Source organism: Alosa sapidissima, chromosome 2 (genome assembly GCF_018492685.1).
Source record: "Alosa sapidissima isolate fAloSap1 chromosome 2, fAloSap1.pri, whole genome shotgun sequence".
NCBI classification, from domain to species: Eukaryota; Metazoa; Chordata; class Actinopteri; order Clupeiformes; family Clupeidae; genus Alosa; species Alosa sapidissima.
In genome coordinates this window covers 10,470,786-10,491,599 of record NC_055958.1, presented here as the reverse complement: position 1 = coordinate 10,491,599, position 20,814 = coordinate 10,470,786, and the positions used below count along the sequence as shown (strand labels likewise).

Genomic DNA, 20,814 nt, shown 5'->3' with positions numbered 1-20,814 from the left:
GAGGAGGCCCTGGTCGAGCTCAGCTCGAATATGGACCCCAGAAGATCCCAGAATCCCAGAAGAGACTGAAGAGAGACCCAGAAGAGAGCAGCCACAGACACCAGCACGGCTCCACAGGATGGACACTATCTCACCAACAAATCCACCTTATCTGCCTCAGCAAACCAGCCGATGTCACCTGTCACACCCCTGCCACAGCCTACCTCCACAGCCATGCCCACATGACAGCAGAGATTACAACACCCCTGCCAACACCTACAGCCGCGTCCACACATGCCACTCTACCACCCCTGCTCACCTCTCCAGTCACGCCCACACCGACAACAGAGACTAGCCCAACCCAGTTAACATCCACTACTGCACCCTCACCTGCTACACATCCACACCTGCCTGCGGCTCTATCACTAAGCCCAGCCGACCATCAAAACAGCCATACTCATTGACTCTAATGGACGATACCTCAACCCCTTAAAGCTGTTTCCCACCCACAGAGTGGCAAAATTCTGGTGCCCCACCACTGAATCTGCTCTTGAAGTACTCTGTCCATCCACCCTAAGAGATCCACAAAATATCATAATTATGACTGCCGCTAGTGAAGCGGTCATATAGGGATTGTCAAAGTTTTTTTTCATCTACCCGAAACCCAAAAAATGCAGTTTTTCTTAAATAACTACATAACTACCTGAACCGTGGCACCGAGGATGAAGAACTTTTTATGGTATGTTGGTCTCAAGGGCCCACATCAACCTAGCCCATAATCACTCATTTGTGATTTGCACCCCCCTGGTAAAAAATGAAAATGTAATATCATTCTGCTTTAATCGCCCCTCTCTTCAGTTGATGTTAAGAACTGCACTAAATTTTATATGATTAACCTGACATTCTCTGGGGGTATGCCAAGTTTCGTAGAATTTCATCCATGGGTTTACATTTAGTGACTGTACACTCATTGGCCTGTAGATGGTGGTGTTAAGCCATGGAGGTATTATATATAACTGGAGAGAGTGACTAAGTCCCGCCCACCATACAAATGAATGGTGGAGGCTAGGCTAGTAAATCCGACCAATTCATAGTCAACACCATCTTGAACACTGGGGTTCGGATCCAGCGTCAGTCGACTCTGACCATGCGCCAAGTTACAAAGCTGGAAATGACGCATGGACCAACGTCGATTTTTATTGGATATTCTGTAAAAAGAGAGTCGTCCCCCAGTAAGAGGGTGGCGATAATGCACATAAAGTCCTTGCCTCATAACAAGAAGAAGAAAAAGTTGCTCGGGAACGCGCATGGAGTCCGAGTGGAGTTGCCCTGAAGCGCAACTTAATTTCATTGGATAACACAGCGGCTCTAACTAAGAGCGGTCTGCCTGCTGTCCTGCTGCAAATATGCATTCGAACATGACGTGAAATATCCGTAGTCGAACTATAAATAAACTATTCGGTTTTTAGTGCCAAGTGTAACGCATTTTCTATGATTAGTTTTTTATTTTATTGTTTGCCATGTCATAGCGGGTGCTCTAAACGTATTCTAGCGTTGGCCCATGACCAAATCAAGCCAATAATAGCCAGTAGCCACAATAATGACTGGAGCCAGAGCCCTCAATAGCCACCCTGTTTTGAAAATAATATTGAAGATATTCAATATTATTGAAGATAACGCACAGAACGGTCAGCCTGAGCGGACAATTACGTCCCCAACTCATCTAAAATGTGGTGTCTTTACTTTGAGTTGTACACCGCAGATGATAAAGTAACGGTTAAAGAGAATGTTGTCTGCGGACTCAGCAAAAAACAGTTTACTTACGCATCCAATCATCGCGCTCACCTGGAGTTAGAGGCACAGTAGACGGCCAGAGCATCGCCAGGTTGAGGTAGGCTTATTCGAGGCAGACCTTTATTTCTTACATTGTACGTTATTGTGAGACATGCGTTTTGTTTGGAGCGGCATACTAGGCTATCAAACGCAGACGATTTTTGGTTTTGGTATGGGATTTAATTTACTTTTTGTTTGACTTTTATTATATAGTTAAATGTTGAGGCTGATGGGCATTTAAATCTAGAGGGTATTTGATGATCACTGTAAAGTTTCGTGTAGTTGAAAAAGTGTTGGAATTTCCAGCTGTTTATTGCGAGACAAGGCCTTTTTCATTCATTGAACGTGCGCTGTGCTCTAATGGAAACCTTATTGCATAGCGAAGTAGCCTAAATTGAGTTTTTTTTTTTTAATTATGCATGGTTTACTTTTTATTAAATTCGTAGGCTGGAATGCCTCGCGGCAATAATTGTGTTTAAATGTAGTAGCCTAGTGCTTCAGCCTCTGGCAAGCTCCAAAGGGGGCGGCTATAGGTTGAGAGCAACGTGTTGGAGACCCATGGTGTAACGAGACAAGGTCTTTATGCCACTGTTGTGTAATTTATTGTCTTTAATCATGTTTAGGCTACGTTTGTTCGGGACAAACAACAACGAAACAAGATCAATACAATTTTCTTTATTTGTTTATTTGTCATATGATGGATAAACAACCACAATATGCACGTCTTCTCATAGGCTCCTCAAGAAATACGCACTGAATAAAGATTGGCTGTAGCCGCCGGATAGGTACCCGCCCACCAACATGTACGCGCATGAGAGCTCGTGCCCAACACGGATTTTCGTGCATGGAGCTGGTTCCAAATGCTCCATGCAGCGCCATATTTGAAAATGGCGTATGCTAACATGCCGAAGCTAATCTGTACGCTCTTGACCCCCTGTGTTAAGCGAAGGGTTGCTGGAAGAGGATATTGTGTCACACACACTCTTTTTCGCAAACACACATCAACACACACACGCACATACACATGCACACACACACATACACACACAGACAGAAACACACACACATGCACACACACACAGACAGAAACACACACACACAGACACGCACACATATGTGACCAGGCATGGCAAAATCAGGCTCAGTCGCAGACGCAAGTCGAAAAACGACTTTGAAGTTTGTTTTTTTTTTTCAAAATTAGTGATTTTCGTTTTTTTGCAGAGTGTGCAAGTTGAAGTCATAAAGAAGCAATTCATTGTTTCAGATAACAGCATTGGTTGCTTTAAAAGTGTATATTTTGTCTTTGAAAATGGTTAAGTTTCAGGAAGTAAACCAGCGTTTGAATTGGGCGTGACTATTAGTGCTCTTTTGTTCTGTCGGCCAATCAGCTGTATGCTAGAAGTAACCTCATGGCTACTTACTGAACCAGCATGCTGTTTGTTTACAATTGGAATGGAGATGGACAAAGCACAGCGGATTGCAGATGAGCTAAATCTGATGATGAAGGCGACTGCATTACATTGGAGAACATCGCTAATCTTGAGCTGACCTTAGCCAAAGATGCAAGGCAACGAGGAAGAATCTCTCGGTCTGGCAGCAGAGGAGCTAGATCGTAAGATATCAGATGCTATTTCCACAGTTACGTTTGACGGGGATAAAGTTTGTGTGTTAGAAACTTTATCCATTGCTACTAGCTAACGTAGGCCTACTGTCGTTAGCTATTGGCACCATAGGCTACTAGCCAAAACCCATTACAGATAGTTTCGGTGGGCAATTAATTTGAATAATGCGAGAATGTCTTGTTTTGACTGATGGCAGGGTGCCTTGCATCATGTGAGCATTCAAATGAACAGGCTTTGCAAACGTGATCTCATGTTTGTTTAGTTTGCGTTTTAGACTATTTTATCCATTGCTAAACCTGCTAAAACCATTGCCAACCTGGTGCCTTGCACTAAGTGTTAATTCAAAATAACATGGTTTGCAAATGTGATCTCATGTTTGTTTTACACTACTTTATCCATTGCTACTAGCTGGTTCTGTAACCCATTACAGATAGTTTCGATGGGTCATTAGCATCATATGATGCACTGCAGGCTCAGATCAGTGACCGTGACAGGGGGGAGGGTTGATCTTAATGTCATGTAAATAAGGACCATTGATGCATCAAACACCAGACCTGGCTGCCTCACTAGCAACTGTGTGGTGAGGTTCCCCTCCCATGGATTGAGGGAGAAAGTAGTCAAATTGAAAAGCCTAATTTCTCAGCTTGTAGCTTTGAGATGTGTATACTTTAAAATGGCTACTTATTCAAACTTATCAGATACTTATTCAACTTATTCAAATATTATCAGATCTCCATGAGTGAGACATCATTGGATAGCTTTGAAACTACACTTTCAGAATCTGTGAATAACTCAAAATGTCTCTGGGGAGACATGTGCCTGGTTTTGCCATGCCTGGTCTTATATACACACACACACACACACAGGCACGCACATACTATTGGTGCACATACTATCGGTATCGGCAATTAGAACGGCCGATACATAATTACAAATTCAGTAGGATTAAAGGAAAACCAAATATTCATCATCATTTGGCTGCATTTCCAGTATCGGCGTTACGTAGTAGTTTGTCCACCAGATGGCGCATCGTTGCAGTGAGACATAATTTTGTTGGAAGTTAAAGGTACACTATGCAGGTTTTTTTTATCTTAATATGCAAGTTTTTTAGCTTAATTTACCTTCATTTAAAGGGACACCAGGCAACGTTTTCGTGTTAATTAATCATCTTCGTAAGTCGTTATATGGTTAAATGACTCATTACGGGGCGAATGAAGTAGAGCCCGACCGATAACGGATTTTGAAGGCCGATACCGATACAAATATTTGTTGATTTAAAAATCCGATATTCCGATATATCGGCCGATATATATATTTTTTTTCAGAAACGCGCAACAAAACATTAACAGATTTTCCTAACATTATTTAGGGAAATTCCCTAACATTATTTGTAGTTATTTATGACTATTGACCAAAATAATATGATAATGCATTTCAAAAACAAACTTGTTTATTTTTAAATAATATTGTCACAGTGGAACAGAGGAACATCGAAATATATTAAAGTTCTGATAAATAAAATGTGATAAATAAAATGTGTGGATGCAATTCATAACGTTTTCAGTTAAAATAAAGGTTCGTACTTCTCCTTGGGACAAGCACTTTTGAATTTTGGAAAACACTTCCATTTACATCGGGATTTTGCAAACATCAGTGTCAGAGTCAATAAAATGAGCCCTTCAACGAAATTGACAAGCAGCTGTAAGTATAAGCATGCTAAATTTGACATCCAAACAGTATTCTAACGTTAGCTTTGAGATACTGCTTGATTGTGCTTAGTTTAGTCTCTTCAATGTAGCCTACTATGTTGTGATAAGATCTTAGCAGAGTTAACTTCAATGCAGCAGTTTTGAACAAATTTGCGTAGCATGGTCACGATGCTAAGCGGATTTAATAGCAATTTAGCCAGACGTCTTCTATGCAATGCTTCTATGTGGCAACAACAATCCTTCAACAATCGTGAATATTTTGTTAAATGCACATGCAGAGGAGGGGCAGGGGGCTACAAGAGAGAGCGGGCGGGACAAGGAAAGGCTGCGTGCGTAAAAAGTGCAGCTCAATGGCAATGCAAGGATTTAATCTTATATTTAATTTAAATTAAATTAAACATAGAATATTTATGTGTGGCGGCCACAGATTAGTCAATGTATGGGAAACACTGAAGCTTCATAAATATAACTTTGAACTAAGAATTAATAATTACAAAAAATAATGATGACATTATTACCATCATCATCATTTGTATTATCATTAAACAAGATAAAGGTCACTCTTAAATGTTTGAGTGTGCGTGTGTAATAATTAGTCCCTATTGCCTTATAAGCTACCTTATAATTACAATGTCAGCTTGCTTATCTCTTTTACCTGCACTTTTAAAATTATTTCCATCAAGCTACATCAAACCATTTTCAATCATCAGTTGCTGCCTGCCTTTTAAAACCTACTATTTAGTGATCTAAATCCATTATGTAACTCGTTAATGCTGCGGCTGAACGACAGTCTGAAAAGCACAGTTGGCGTCATTGGATTTCACACACGTGTAAAAGAAAAGCAAACTTTTATGCACAAGCTACGTTTTTCACAAGCTACGTTTGATACTTTTTCTCTGTCTAAATGTTCACTCCTCGCACGTCTAACTTACATTTTACAATGCAGGGACTGTAACTACAGATATACTAGTTATCAATCATTACTTTATTTAGGCAGAATAAGTTTGTTGTTGTTTCCAAGCTCATTAATGTTAACGTTAGCGGTCTTTCACTGATATTCATTGAATTAGCTAGCTTTGTGGTTAGCTAGTCTCTGATGAGCCCTAATTTAGCAATGGATAACGTCATACTGCAAATGGTAAAACATACGCTTTCAAAATAACAGGCCGGGGAGAGATGATGCGTCTCACTGCTATAACTGTCACTATAACTGTCACGTTAAAGAAATACATCTTCAGTCACATTGTCAAAAGTTAAAAGGACAGACAGTCAACTACACTGTAACAACGTAACGTAATTACTAGCTAATTCCGCTTCACTCTCGGCTTATTTAACAGCAGCAAAACTGGGCATTGTTTTCACGAATTTTGTCATGCTTATTTGAGTTAAGAGAACTGATGGGGATGTTCTTTTAATTGTTATTTCAAGCAATGTATGTCTCGTGACCAAATCACCATGAACACACTTCACTGATGATCTCACTCGCGGATAACTGGTTCTCTCTGCCCGACTCTGGCTGGATCAGCAGGTTGCAGGATGTGTGGCGCGTTATACATGAGTGTTGCCAGCAGGGACGGTGTAGAGTGCCCTCTGGTGGACAAACTATACAACGCCAACACTCATGACATGGTTGAAGGGTGTTTCGTCCGTTTTTATTTTATTTTTAAAATATTCATTTATAGGCCATTATAAATGCCGATACCGATAGTTTGGAAAATGCCTAATATTGGCCCGCCGATAAATCGGTCGGGCTCTAGAATGAAGGCTCTCTCGCCCGCCCCTACTGCCTGTAGGAAGAATATCCCACTTGCAAGTTCGGTGTATCCTACCCGCTGACCGAAGCAGGATCAGTTTACAGCACAGAGGCAGGCTAACGAAACGCTAGAGAAGCAGCGAAAACCCTTGACGGAAGACGCAAAGAAAAGGAAAAGAGCTTCAGACCGAGCGAGGGGGAGTTTCGTAGAGAAAAAGCATCAGGCTTGCCTGGTGTCCCTTTAACAGCTTTAACAGTCATTGGAATGGTTATATGACTTTTTTCGGGTTGAATGGTGGCCGTCTCGCTTCCCCCTAGCGCCTGGGAGCGGAAAAACCACCCTTGCAACTGTGGGCCGGCGGGCCGACGGCCTCAGTGTCAGGAAGTAAAACGAGTGTAACAAATGGCTTTACTGCATTCAAATACACATACACGCCAGGCACCGGCTAGAAAAAGGTAGCGATGGAGTTTCTCAGATCAGAGCTGTAGTACTCGAGTCCGGTCTTGGACTCGAGGCCGATTTTCTATGGTCTCGGACTTCTCTCGGACTCGCTAGGTTTTACGGAAGGCGCAAAACCTAAAACCGCAAGCCTGAGAGTTTATTTTACGGTCTGTGGAGTTAGCTGAAGATGAAGAGGAACCGTGAGGAGCGAAACATTTCAGTTAAAAAAGTTGCCAAAAGGACAGCGATCAGTGCTGCAGCTACGACCACATGCATCACACACTGTGCGTAGGGCACCAAGAGACAGAGGGACCAACATTTATCCAATAAATAGTAGCTTTACTGCAAACTGCTTTTCACTCTTGTTAGAGAACGTTTACAATGTCAAAATGCACTAACAGCAAGAGTTACATAAAGATGATACTTTTCAGTTCGTCTCCATTAAGATCCAACGTGAACATATGCTACTCCATTTAATTGAGAGCGCGTCTGAGCACACATGAGAGGGAGAGAAAACGGTAGGTTCCAGCTGGCTTGTCGTTGTTGATGATGATTGATATCTCCTTTTTAATATAAGACACTTATAAAAGGAAGGTAACAAAGACGAGGTTACAGGAGATTACGGATTTATCCGGTTCCCATTACTGACCAGTTATAAACTGTGAGAGCCAGGGCACTTTGACATACTGTAGGCTGCACTCACTGTGATTTGAAAAATGGACAAAAATATGAAGAGTTGTCTTTGCCTTTGTGTAATGGAACTGGTGAGTCTTCAATAATTCGTTTACATGAAGCACATACAGTATATGCCGATTGAAACGCATTCCACTTAGCTAGCTAGGTGACTGCTCAGGCTCATAACATTACATGCTTCTATTTCCAAAGGAATGAAAGCTGTTTATTCCACGTAATATCATGCTTATCATTGTTAATATTGTGCAATACATGTGGTACAAACAATGTTAGAGTTTGTGAACTAGCTATAGGCTATATTTCAATGGAGCTGGTAAAAAAAGATCATTATGAGAACGTGGCCACAATGGGCTTAAAGTGACAGTGCACCATTTACAAATCAGTTAAACAGCATCAAATGAGTAGTATTTCCTAAGAAATTAATACTTTAAAACACAATTACTGTAATAGTATTATCATTTAAATAATATAAAAAGTGTTTTACTTTTACCTTTGTGGTTACTCATTCATTTTGTGATTTATGTTGTATTTTAATATGCTATTTAAGAAGCTTTAGTCTTTAGGAACTTTTTAATTGCAGTTAATCAAGATTAATTCATTTCAAAATATATTTTTTATTCGTTTGACAGCCCTAGTTTATAATAATATTGGAGGAGAAGGGGAATGGTTACACTTACAAACCATGGGTGGTGTCACACTGTTTTTGCTTTTAGATAATAATAATAATAACCCAAAATGATTGTCTTGATACTGTCATGCATAAGACTTTTTTCCCCGTCCTGGACTCTGTCTTGTCTTGGACTCGAACCTCTTTGGACTCGGTCTTGACTTGGTCTTGACTAGTCCTGGTCTTGGACTTGTCTTGGACTCGACAAAGGTGGTCTTGACTACAGCCCTGTCTCAGATATTCGTCATGACCGAGCCAGCGAAAAAGAAGCAAAAACCGAGAAAACAGTAAGGAAATTGTCAATACTGCATAGTTTCTCAATCTCTATAGCCTAGAACCTAGGTAAAATAATGTAAGGCCTACCGTTAGCATTGGTTGAGTGATGGAGGCCAATTTGATTATTGGTGTATTTGTAGAAAACCATAAATGTGGTTACCAAGCAAATTGATATCAGCGCTGTAATTGTATTTCGACTGTCATCTCATTCTTTTCTGACCATAGCCTACTAACAGGAGCTATGTGAGTTAGCCACAACGCGATGGTTTTCTAATGGAAAATATACCTGAAAGATAACCTGTCTATGAAGCATCCTAAACAGGCTGGGACATTTCTGCTTGCTAAATAGGGTTTGCTGTTGATTCGCTCACAGTACTTGGTGGCCCTGTCAGTGCTTTGTAAAATGTTGCATTGAGACCACAAAAAGTCTCAAAAAGCATCTGAGCTAACGTTCATTCCCAAACAAAGGTGTTTCCGGTAAGGAAGAGCATGGCTCAAAGTAAAGTAACTAGGGCTGAGACGATGTAATTGATTACACTAAATAAATTCGTCAAAGTGAATCATTTGTGTCAACTTGTCACAATGTAGATTTAATAACGCACCAGTGATGATCTACATCTCCATTTAAACCAAATGTTTTAGAGCGCACTTTGAGAGATGTATCCAGTGCAGGGCTGTACCTGTTGCACGTGCTACAAAAATCATTCTGTGCGATGGATGACTTACCAACGTTATGTCTGATACAGTTTGGCTTATGGCTATACATGTGCAAGACTGAGAAGCTTGTTTGTTTGTTTGAAGTGCGTGTTTAGGGTGTGAGAGGGGAATCGATGTGCTTTGATTCCAGCTTGGTAGTTGTAGTCTATGCGATTAAAAAGCGTGTGTGTGTGATGTATCCAAACAATGATAACTTTCATTATGGCTGCTTTAGCCACAGACCTTCAGCTACTGTACAGCGGGTCCCATTTAGAAGTGGCCACTTCATTCGGCGCTTTCTGTGATTCACGCAGCTGTGTGAAATGTATTACAACTTTTCGCCAAGAGGTGGCAGCTTAAGTCCGCTTGATACTGTAAGCCAGGGGTTTTCAACCAGTGGTCTGCGGCCCACTTGTGGCTGGCGATCCCTGACCATGGATGCAGTAGTTGCAATGTGGGAATCAGTATTTTTCCCACGAACAATAACGGACGCAGCTCTCAATTTGGCCCGTTAAAGTCTAGTGACGCATTTCATGAAGGCCCTTTTGGACATACCAGTTATTTGTACCACCGGTTAGATGTAAAACTGCATTTCGTTTTAGACTATTGTTATTTAATTTGTGCATTGATAATAAAGTTGAATATCATATGAACTAAAGATGACTAAAATCTTGCATATGTAGAAGAAGAAACATTCACAAAAATCCATGGCATGACCTCTCTTCTTCATAGCTGTTGAAAACTGCAATAAATAAATAGATAAAAGTAAAACTGATACCTTCTGCTTTCCCCAAATACAATGTAGCCTACAGGTGTGCATGACCTTTCATCAGTCCAGTTGCAATGGATGAACTGTGATGAACTGCCCTACTTGTGATTGTTTAGAGATTTTAAAGGTTTTATAACAATGCTACAAAGTTTTTGGCTAGTGCTACAAATCTATTCACCTTCGCAGCGCCAGTAGGCTACTTGCTGTGCGGCCCGCACACACACACACACACAAAGGCATGCCAAACAAGCATACACAAAAGTTTCAAGAGTGGGGGATGGAGTTAAAGATGGATAAAAATTGATTAGTGTGATTTATGTTCGTGGAACGGATGTACAAGACTGAGCGGCAGTCATATTTTGTACCACTATGTGTTCATAGTTCTAGTTCATACTGGAACAAACAATTGAAGATCAAAAAGAGAGGCCGTAGCAGAAGCAATAAAAATGGTGGCAAAGAAGGTCAATGAAGAATTCCCTATGGGAAACATCATAATCTCATCACTCCTCCCCAGAAAAGATTTTCCCAACAATCTGATCAACAAGATCAACCAAAAAATATCTTCGCAATTGCTCAAAAATCCCAAACACCCACATTGCCCACCACCCATCTCTGTCAGAGGAGCATCTCTATGACCGTGTGGACCTATATCCTGATGCAGTTAGACAACTAGCAAAGGACAGAAAAGATACAACTCTGGGCAGAGTCCCCTCTCACCTCCGATCCAGTCAGGCTGCCCAGCCCCACAACAGAAACCCCAACTCAACAGAGTTAATACACAAAGAGCCCACACCGGAGCCCAGCCATCTCATCGGCAGACCAACCAATCCTGGCACAATGGAGCCCAACCCAGCAGAACCATGACCAGGCCAGCCAACCAGAGCCCAGCACAGCAAGGCCCAGGCTAGCAGGACTCAGCCCAGGAGTGCTCAAACCAGCAGACCCCAGCTCAACAATACCGACCCGGCCAAGCTGAACCATGCCCTCATGCAAGGAACTCCAACACCACAAGTACACATGAGGACAGCACTCTGCTGGACAACTGCCACTGCTGTGGAGCTTTACAACACCACACAACCTACTCAGACAAACTCCAAGGTAAAAAAACACCCAGTCTGTACTGACATCGGAGAAGTGAGGCAACTGCTTCACGTCATCTTCAATAAACTAGGCTAAAAAGAAATTAAAGATAAAAAAGGATAAGGGAAAAATACCCATATCTATTTATTTGTGACTATTTCTTTCTTCTTAATTTCTCTTTCAATGACTCAATAACCAAGAATATACAGTTAAGAACAAAGATATTCATTCCCCTGGCAAATATTAATTTAAAGTTGATTTTCTCTTGACTGATACGTTTGTTCTGACTGAAAATGACACTGCCTCATGACAAAAGGCTGTAAGACAACGTGGTAGAATCATGGAATCAAAAAAAGGAGTGTTTTTTTTTCTTTTTTAACATTTTTATGAAAAATGGCGTGTCCAAAATGATTCATACCCTTTTTTTAACAATCACTGGAAACATCTTTATTTGCATTCACAGCTCTCAAAATGGTTCATATAATACCTACCAAGCTTCTCCATATCTCCACAATGATCCTAGACCGCACCTTTTTAGCAGCAACCTGGGTTTTGAGGCAGGAACGATTATTTGCCATCACTCTAGCCTCGTGCTCACTTTTTTGATGGATTAAGGTCTGGACTATGGCTGGGCCACTCTAAAATGTTGATATTGTTCTCTGTTAACCATTTTTTGCCTTGTTTGGATGTATGTTTTGGATCATAGTGTGGTTTAATGGTCAAATGCCGCCTATTGTGACAGGTCTCTCGGCACACTGCCTGATCTTTTCCTCCAGAATCTTAATGTAGCCTCTTGTTTTAGTGTATCTTATGGAGAATGACGAGAGCATTCTCCATAACTTCCTGGAATATCCAGGGGCTTCATTCATCGCTGTTTGGAGCCAAAAGTCTTAACTCTGACTTTCTACTCAGTATCAAACACCATGCCATTGTTATATTATTGGAAACTTGGCGTAGATCAGATTTAAGTACTGACTGTCCCTCAGGATATAATGAAATTATTTTACCATCTTTAAAATACAAAAACATAAAATGTAGCAGAGACTCAGGGGGTATAATAATTTGGTTTAAATAATTTCTTACACCATATCTATCTGTCAAAAAGAAAGAACTTACACGAGTGTGGTTAAAGCTGAATAAAGGAGTTATAAGTCATGAAAATGATCTCTACATCTGTGCAGTATATGCCCCACCTGCAGAATCCCCATACTTTAAAGAAGAGTTCTTCAGTGACCTTGTTCTTCAGTGAACTCAGAATGCAGCCATTTCCAGGCTCAGGGAAATGTACTGCTATGTGGGGATTTCAATGCTAGAACAGGTTTGGAAAATTAAATAGTTGAAATAAGTGAGAAAGATAACAAATTCATTACATCACCAAACATAGAAAACCAGATGAAACCTAGATACAACCCTGACTCCGTCATTAATAGAAATGGTAAGGAGCTAGTCAGGGACGTGCACAGGGGGGTTGCTCAGGTTGCCCGGGCAACTGCCCATATGCCCTTCTCGACTCAAATTGCCCTTCCGAGGGGGAAAATAAATAAATCGTACAATGGATGCAGAATTTCACGTAGGCCTAGATAAAAAAAAATAAATAAAAAAATCGCAAAGCCTCATTCACTTCATGTCACAGTTGAATTAATATAGCCTAATGTTAACCCAGACCGCGAGTGTCCGCGAGACCCAGCTGTGCTCTTACATTATTACGGCTCTTATGTATTGCTGCTGACAGCTTTGCCTGTATGTTATCTCCGCGATTTAAGATCGTTTGTGTAATGTATAGGCACGGCACGCACTTTAATTTCCGTATTTTTACAATCGGCATTTCATTTCAAAAAGCAACCTGGTCAGTCGCTAACAACCAAGTGCATTTAGTCCAAGTTACCGTTTAGTCTGTGCATTGGCGCAGCCTACAACGATGTGAATTAGTGACAGCTGTTGTCGCGGTAAACTAGATCCTGTCTCTATAGTGTAGACTAGGCCTACTTGCTATGTTGCTTGATTTTCTGTAATAAATGCAGCCTGTAGCAGCCTAGGTTACTTCAGCAGACACAGATCAGTTGTGGCATCAGTTTCGCTCTTAAAACGCAACAGTGTAGTGTGATAGAGTCTGTTGAGGGCTATTTAATTTACAGCATAGGCATGACGAACTCCCTTTGTCAGCGCACTAGACCAGCGGCATCTTTAGTAGCACTAGGTCGGTTTACATACTGCTCAGCTCTTGGATCTAGTGTAGTTGATTACGCAATTACTGACATGACACCCCTCTTCCATCAACGGAAATAAAAGGAAATAAAAATCAGACACTAAAAAACTTCTAAAACTCAATCTGTCCTATAAATGGACATCTGACAGTGTGTCTGAATTCATCAATGCATCTAACTCAGTTGAAATTACTAATCTCATTAGCAACTTTTTAATAACAAGATTCACAGCACTTCATGCAGATGTAATTATGACAATAAATCAAATAAATGAAATATATCACAGGACAGCCCTCAAAGCAAATCTCCCGGGTAAAGGGTAAACCTAAACCCATAAAGAAAAATGGTTTGACAAGGAGTGTGAACTAATGAGGAGAAACCTCAGAAAAATGTCCAACCAAAAACACGCCAGCCACACAACCCAGAAATTAGAGAAAACTACTGCAGCAAACGTAAAGAATATAAACATATGATTCAGAAAAAGACACTATTATAATTAAACCCTAGAAGAAATTGAAACCTCAATAAGCCTTAAAATGGAATAACCTAAACCCAAAGCAAAACCAAGGCACACCTCTGAAGATGGATGGAGAAACGTGGAATAATTACTTTGAAAACCTTTACAACAAAATCCCTTCAAATAACCTTATAATTGGCCAACAAGTCATTACACAAAAGTTACACTCCCTTGAAAAAATCATAAAAGACGGTCAAAACCCACTTGACTATGAAATCACTCAGGAAGAATTAACACTCACATTCCATAAACTAAAACCGAAAAAAGCATGTGGACCTGACAGCATCAGGACTGAAATGCTGATACACAGCACCCCTGAGCTGGAAAAGGCCCTTTTAAAGCTGTTCAATCTCGTTCTTCAAGCTGGCTGCTTTCCTGAAGTCTGGAACAGGGGGCTTATATCCCCTATCTTTAAGAGTGGAGATAAATTTGATCCCAATAACTATCGAGGCATCTGTGTGAACAGTAACCTGAGGAAGGATCTCTGCTGTATTCTAAACGCCCGTCTACAGGCCTTCCTTACCGAACACAATGTCTTGAGTAAAGGTCAGATTGGCTTCTTACCAAAACATCGTACCACTGACCACATTTACACCCTACACACCCTAATTAACAAACATGGTTATTCAAGCAAACAAAAGTAAAAAGTAAAATCTTCACTTGTTTTGTTGATTTTAAGAAAGCATTTGAATCAATTTGGCATGATGGATTATTCTATAAAACTTTACAAAGTGGTGTAGGGGGTAAAATATATGATACAATCAAATCCATGTATATGGACAACAAATGCGCTGTGATAATTGATAACAGCAGAACAGAATACTTCACTCAGGGGCATGGGGTGAGAGGGCTGTACTGTAGCTTGAGTACTACCCTGTTCAATATCTATATTAATGAGTTAGCGGTGTTACTGGAACAATCTACAGCTCCTGGACTCCCCCTAAACAATACGGAAGTTAAATTCCTGCTCTTCGCAGATGACCTGGTGCTGCTCTCGCCCTCTGAACAAGGGCTACACAGCACTTCTGTCAGAACTGGGCCTTGACAGTTAATTTTGCAAAAACAAAGATTGTAATCTTCCAAAAGAAAGCCAGATCCCAGGCAACCAGATACCTTTTTACTCTAGGAAACACCGCTCTACAGCACTCACAATGTTACAATTACTTGGGCCTGAAACTCAGTGCCTCAGGAAGCTTTGACCTTGCAGTGAATGCGCTAAGAGAGAAAGCTCGCAGAGCTCTCTATGCCATCAAAAGGAATTTTAATAAAATACAATCCCTGTATGCTCTTGTAGATGTGTAATTAAATTGGTAATGTTAAAAGAGTATCATTTTACCCCTCCTACTTTACAAGCTTTGCAAATAGCAATTTATCTTTGAAAACCAATTATGAGTTAAATATTGATGCTAGCCTTCTTGTGATACTTTAAGTATTTTTAGAAAATATATATTTAATTAAAAATTAATTTTAACTGACCCTGATGCCTGCAAATGACCCGAATATCAAAATATTATTTTCTTTTTTTCTATTATTTATGACTCATAACGACCGCTCAATTTCGGGCAGACCGCGCAACACTGATACCAATGTCAGGACGATCGTGCATCCCTAGTTTGTTATTTAGTATATTTTCTTAATATTTTTTATATAATCACATCATGACACATTTACAGTGCAGTTAGGCCAAAACGTTTAACTTTTTCACACTACTTAAATATATGTATTTTTCTTCAAAAGTGATATTTTACAAAAACTTTTTTGCTGCCCATTTGTCAACTACCCATTTACAAATGTAAAGACCGTTGGCTAAATGTAGGCTGTTGGCAAAATGTTTCAACTTAATCCATTGTCATATCAAACTGAGAACACATCTGAGACCTTTTCTTAAAGAACTGCATTTATTATATATATTTTTAAAAGAGGCAGCATAAAGTGAGGCAACATTTATGAATTGTTTACCAAGACAACCCTTTCTTTAATGAAAAGGAATAGAGTGGCATTTCATAATCTCAGTCTCATTCCATAACAGTTTCCTAGCAATTAATTACTTTTTTGAAAAGATTAAGATGGAAACATTTCAAGAGGAAAAAAGTAAGTGGTTTATGTGATCTTTCCTATATCAGAACAGTCATAAATGGAGAGCAAAATGTCCAGTCCACACTTCAAAAGGCATACAAGAAATATCACATTAAAATAAAAAAGTAATGAAATGAGGGAGATTAACTTCTCACAGATTTAAATACAAGTATAAAACCAAACTAATATAACCTCTGCATCAGAAAATCAGTTTGGAGTTACTTTGCTCATCAGTTAGCGACTCCCTTGAGATGCCACTTTTTTAGGCCACAGTAATTTGCTGACCTTACCTCTTGCAGTACACTATTTGTTCTAGTCAAACCTCTCTATAAAAATGCAAACATCCTAACTAATATTCAACAATGAATGGCAGTATTTAAATTCCTTCTGTTGGAATTCAGTAATACACGTTATGCTTTGGAAAGGGCAACGACAGTGAAACGTAGTTCTTGTGGATCTCGTGCCATGAACTCTTTGCAAACTTCTGTGGCATCCTGTTAAATAAATAATCACAAAAAAATTAAATCAAAATAAACTTAACAGCCACTTCCCTCTTTCATTGTCAACTATAATCAGCCAAATAACATTGTTGATAATGTATTCACTAAGTGTCATCTTTTTTCAATCACAGGAAAGGTATTTAGTATTTTAAGGCGAGACACTACAGGTGAATAGGGTAAAAAATGTTAACAAGCAGATATCACTATGAAACTTCCCCAGTTGATTACTTACATTAAGGTGAGACACTACAGGTGAATAGGGTAACATTTTTAACAAGCAGATATCACTATGAAACTTACCCAGTTGATTACTTACATTAATATGAGAAAAAAATGTATTACAAGTTTTCTGTAATTTAATGTTTACATATGCAAATTTGCCATTATCTAATTAAATATGTGCTAATTTGCATACATTTTAAAGCAAGAAACCTGAGCATTGGATACAGCCAGGTTCAAAATTATGTTTTCATTGTGTTCAGATAATAGATGTTGAAAAATTTACAGAGGGATTTATGAATATCTACTTTAGTTATCCTGTAAATCAGAATATGATGTTAATAGCCCTAAAAAATCGATTTTTGCCATGTTTTTAGGCATAAAATGTCATGCAAGTCAGGCTAGGAATAATTAACAAACCCTTCTGTAAAAATCTTCGAAATATAGTTAGGCATAAGTCTAGAAAGTTTGGTGTATGTACGTGCTTCTGAAGTGGAGTTTCCTTGCTCAGAGTGGGAGAGAAAACTCGTTTTGAGAAAACAGCCTTGAAAGACAGCCAATGAGATTCCGTTCTCAGCCTAGACTCGTCTTTGAACTTTCGCGATTGGTTGCTGATACAAAGGAAGTGTCCATATATGGATCACATAGCGGGATACAGGGAAAACAGAGCTTTCCAACGGTACTACACACAATATGTTTTGGGTCACAGTCACGGGAGTGCATGCAAGGTTAGAATGCTAACTTTCGCTGAATTTAGGATAAATATACAGGCGCGAGTAGACACAATATAATGAAATAAACATCTAAATGTGTAAATCGGACTTTTTTGTTGTAGTAGTGTGAGAATACATGCTAAGGTAACAAACTAGCTCAATCTCGAAATTGACCAGTGCGTGAAAAAACGTTTTCACCTGATGTGTCTCTCCTTAAGACTGTAGTTTCTAGATTGTGTGTCCTTACCTCAAGAAAAGTGTCTTCTGTGGTTTTTCCATGAACTATGGGGAATGGCTTGCGGCCATCTGTGAACAGATATAAGATTGTTCAGTATTTGTAGTGATACAAAGCCCTTTCCAAATTACTGAACTACAAAAATATTTGTATACAATGCGTCTTACCCAGTTCATATAGATGACCTCCAACATTCACGAATGCTATGAAATGCAAATCCACCTTTTCATCTGAACTTGGAGCCTGAAAGACGACGTCACAGTTTAAACGATTGCAAAAACATATATATTAGGGACGTTCATAATCAATATTTTCACTGTTAACCAATACTAAGAATTTTGACCGATCAGCTAAACCATTCCATTTTACATCAGCAACTTTTATTTTTACCTTAAGTGGTGTTTTTGCGTCTCTAATGGATTACAGGACAACAGTGAAAGAGTGTACTGTGTAACTGCATTTGCAAGGATGCCTGAGAGTCAAAGGTAGATTGGAATCAAAGCTGGGAAAGCTTTGTTTGGCTGCCACTGCAGGCCACCTGCAGGGATGCAGCTGGTGGGTTTTAACTTAAATTAGCTCAGATCATATGCAATTAGCCCGATAAGGTTATTAAAATATTTAATTTGATAGACTGCGTTTTAATCTGGCAGGTAACGTAATAATCAGCTAACAAGCATCAGTTCCTGGTCAGAAAAATAAGTTGACAGGACCCAATAATAAAACAACTAAATTAACACCTGAGAGTGATAGCACAAGAAATGCGCTGGAGGTTGGCGCTCATGTAGGCCTACAGGACGATTCCCAGCCTCTTGATGATGAAGGAAACGCCGATGTTGCTAGCGACTCTGAAACGCATGTGGTAGGAGGGTGTATTGAGCCGGGGCGCTTTGCTAAATGGAGGGAGGGTCATGAGTGGCTAGCTGTCAGCACAGACGGGTCAGTCAAGTGCCAAGCTTGTTCCGGCATCAGGGACTTGGGGCCACACACACAGGAGGCGCTTCATATAGACCAGACATGTCAAAGTCAAGGCCCGCGGGCCGGATCCGGCCCACGAATGAATTATCTACGGCCCCCGGGATATTTGATTAGTATTAGAACCGGCAACCCGCAGGCCACAGCCGCCGGCTGCTGTTTTGCACGCACCAATACTCTGTTCCCCACAATGCAACGGTAGCCCACGAACTCACTGCGGCGCCACAAGTGGGCCTCGGCTTCATTATTCATCAGTATTCAGTCAGGGCAGATGTCAACTTTCAGCTACCCCCCTCTCCAGTGTTGTGCCTGAACGTGTTCATATTTTGAGCGAACGTGAACTGAACATACTGTATTACTACTGCCTGATGAACGTTACTGTGAACTCGTTCATTCTGATGTCTTAACGGCACGCTCAGTTTCAGTTTAACTTCGTTGAATAGGGTACCAGATTTCTACAAAGCCTTCCACGCGAAAACCCGGCTAAAACACACCGTAAAAAGGCCTTAATATGGCAGCGTGCAGGTCACCATTTGTCAAACTATAGGCCGCGGTCCGCAATGTGGACAATGGTCTGCAGAGTGAAATTATTCCCGGGCCATCGTCTGATAATTTCCTGTTTATTTAATGCATGCGTGTGCATGTTGGTAGCAAAGCTAAGCTTCAACTTATTGAAAGGCTATTTAATTATGAAACGACATTTAATAGAACGACGTGGATTTTTGCACCTTCCATTAAAAACAGAGCACAGACTATATAAAACACTGTTTGGCATTAAGTATTAAAGTCAGCCAAAAGCTATTAATTAGTCTTAGTTAAAGATCTCCAGATCAGTTATTTACGCATGATCTGATCTGCCATTTACCATTCACAAAAGCTGGTATTGTTTTTCCTGAATCCTTACATTCAGGCATTCAAATTAAATGTAATTAAATAGCATATAAATATTCTATCAGTGCAAATATTCTTGCATGAGGGAAACATCCCAAAACAATGGCACCCATATAACTGTTGTTGTTTTGAGAAGTATTTCTCATGCAAGCATCATGCAACAATGCAAAAACAATGAAACTATTGTAGGCCTAATTATATTTTACATTAGTAAAGCAGTACTCTGATGTGCATGTTTTCACAAACTTTTGTGAACAATCTTAGCACTTTAAACACTGTTTGTGTCAGTCAAAACTGACTGTTTTGAAGTGCATGTATAGCAATATAGTATAAAAGTAATAATAATTGTGATATCATTATGATAATTTGATGGGGGGGGTGGGTTCATGTAGGTGGGCCCTATGACCCCAAAGTATGCCTTGACTGGGCCTCAGGTCAAAGAAGTTTGAGAAAGGCTGATGTAGACGACAAAGCAGCAAGGAGGCATCATATTATCATTTAAACAAGTTTTATGACAAGGTCGGTGAGGATGGGAAAAATCGTACATTTCTGTGCAAACTTTGCCTGCACTTCAGTCACAGTCATTATTCATTTAATCATTAAATAAAATACAGTACACGTCTTTGTTCAATAGGTTACGTGCAGTCATTTTAATATGTTTTAATAAACATTGAACCAGTCCGGCCCCCGGCTTGTAGCAAATTTGTTTTTTTGGCCCTCTAATGTATTTGACTTTGACATCCCTGATATAGACTCTGCCTTCAAGGCATAAAAGCCAAAACGGCAAAAAAATTAAATGACAAAATCAAGCACGGAAAATGTCAAACCCATATCAAATGCATTGAAATTTTACAAAAAAGACAAGAGACCACAATTGAGAAGGCAACTGAGAACAGTGCAGCTCTGTGGCGAAAGCATCATGAGCATAGTTTAAAAACCACAGAGAACTGCATTTGCACAGCATATAT

The 20,814-nt window shown here is 39.9% G+C and overlaps 1 protein-coding gene and 1 long non-coding RNA gene across 3 annotated transcripts in view; one reads left to right on the top strand and one right to left on the bottom strand.

The window, feature by feature from the left end:
- Window positions 1-2,606: 2,606 nt before the first annotated feature.
- On the top strand, window positions 2,607-15,060 carry LOC121685042. Its single transcript, XR_006023236.1, has 3 exons — window positions 2,607-2,750; window positions 2,958-2,969; window positions 15,051-15,060. It is a non-coding gene; the product is annotated as an uncharacterized LOC121685042 (long non-coding RNA).
- Window positions 15,061-16,116: 1,056 nt separating this feature from the next.
- The window catches only part of uchl3 (ubiquitin carboxyl-terminal esterase L3 (ubiquitin thiolesterase)), a 33,440-nt gene continuing 28,742 nt past the window's right edge, over window positions 16,117-20,814 (bottom strand). For both annotated transcript variants that reach the window (XM_042081838.1, XM_042081848.1), the window contains exons 7-9: window positions 18,151-18,226; window positions 17,996-18,054; window positions 16,117-16,810 (exon numbers count right to left, since the gene is read on the bottom strand). In XM_042081838.1, the coding sequence (XP_041937772.1) occupies window positions 16,727-16,810; window positions 17,996-18,054; window positions 18,151-18,226 (219 nt within the window). In that variant the 3' untranslated portion in view covers window positions 16,117-16,726. The remainder of the gene's footprint in view (window positions 16,811-17,995; window positions 18,055-18,150; window positions 18,227-20,814) is intronic.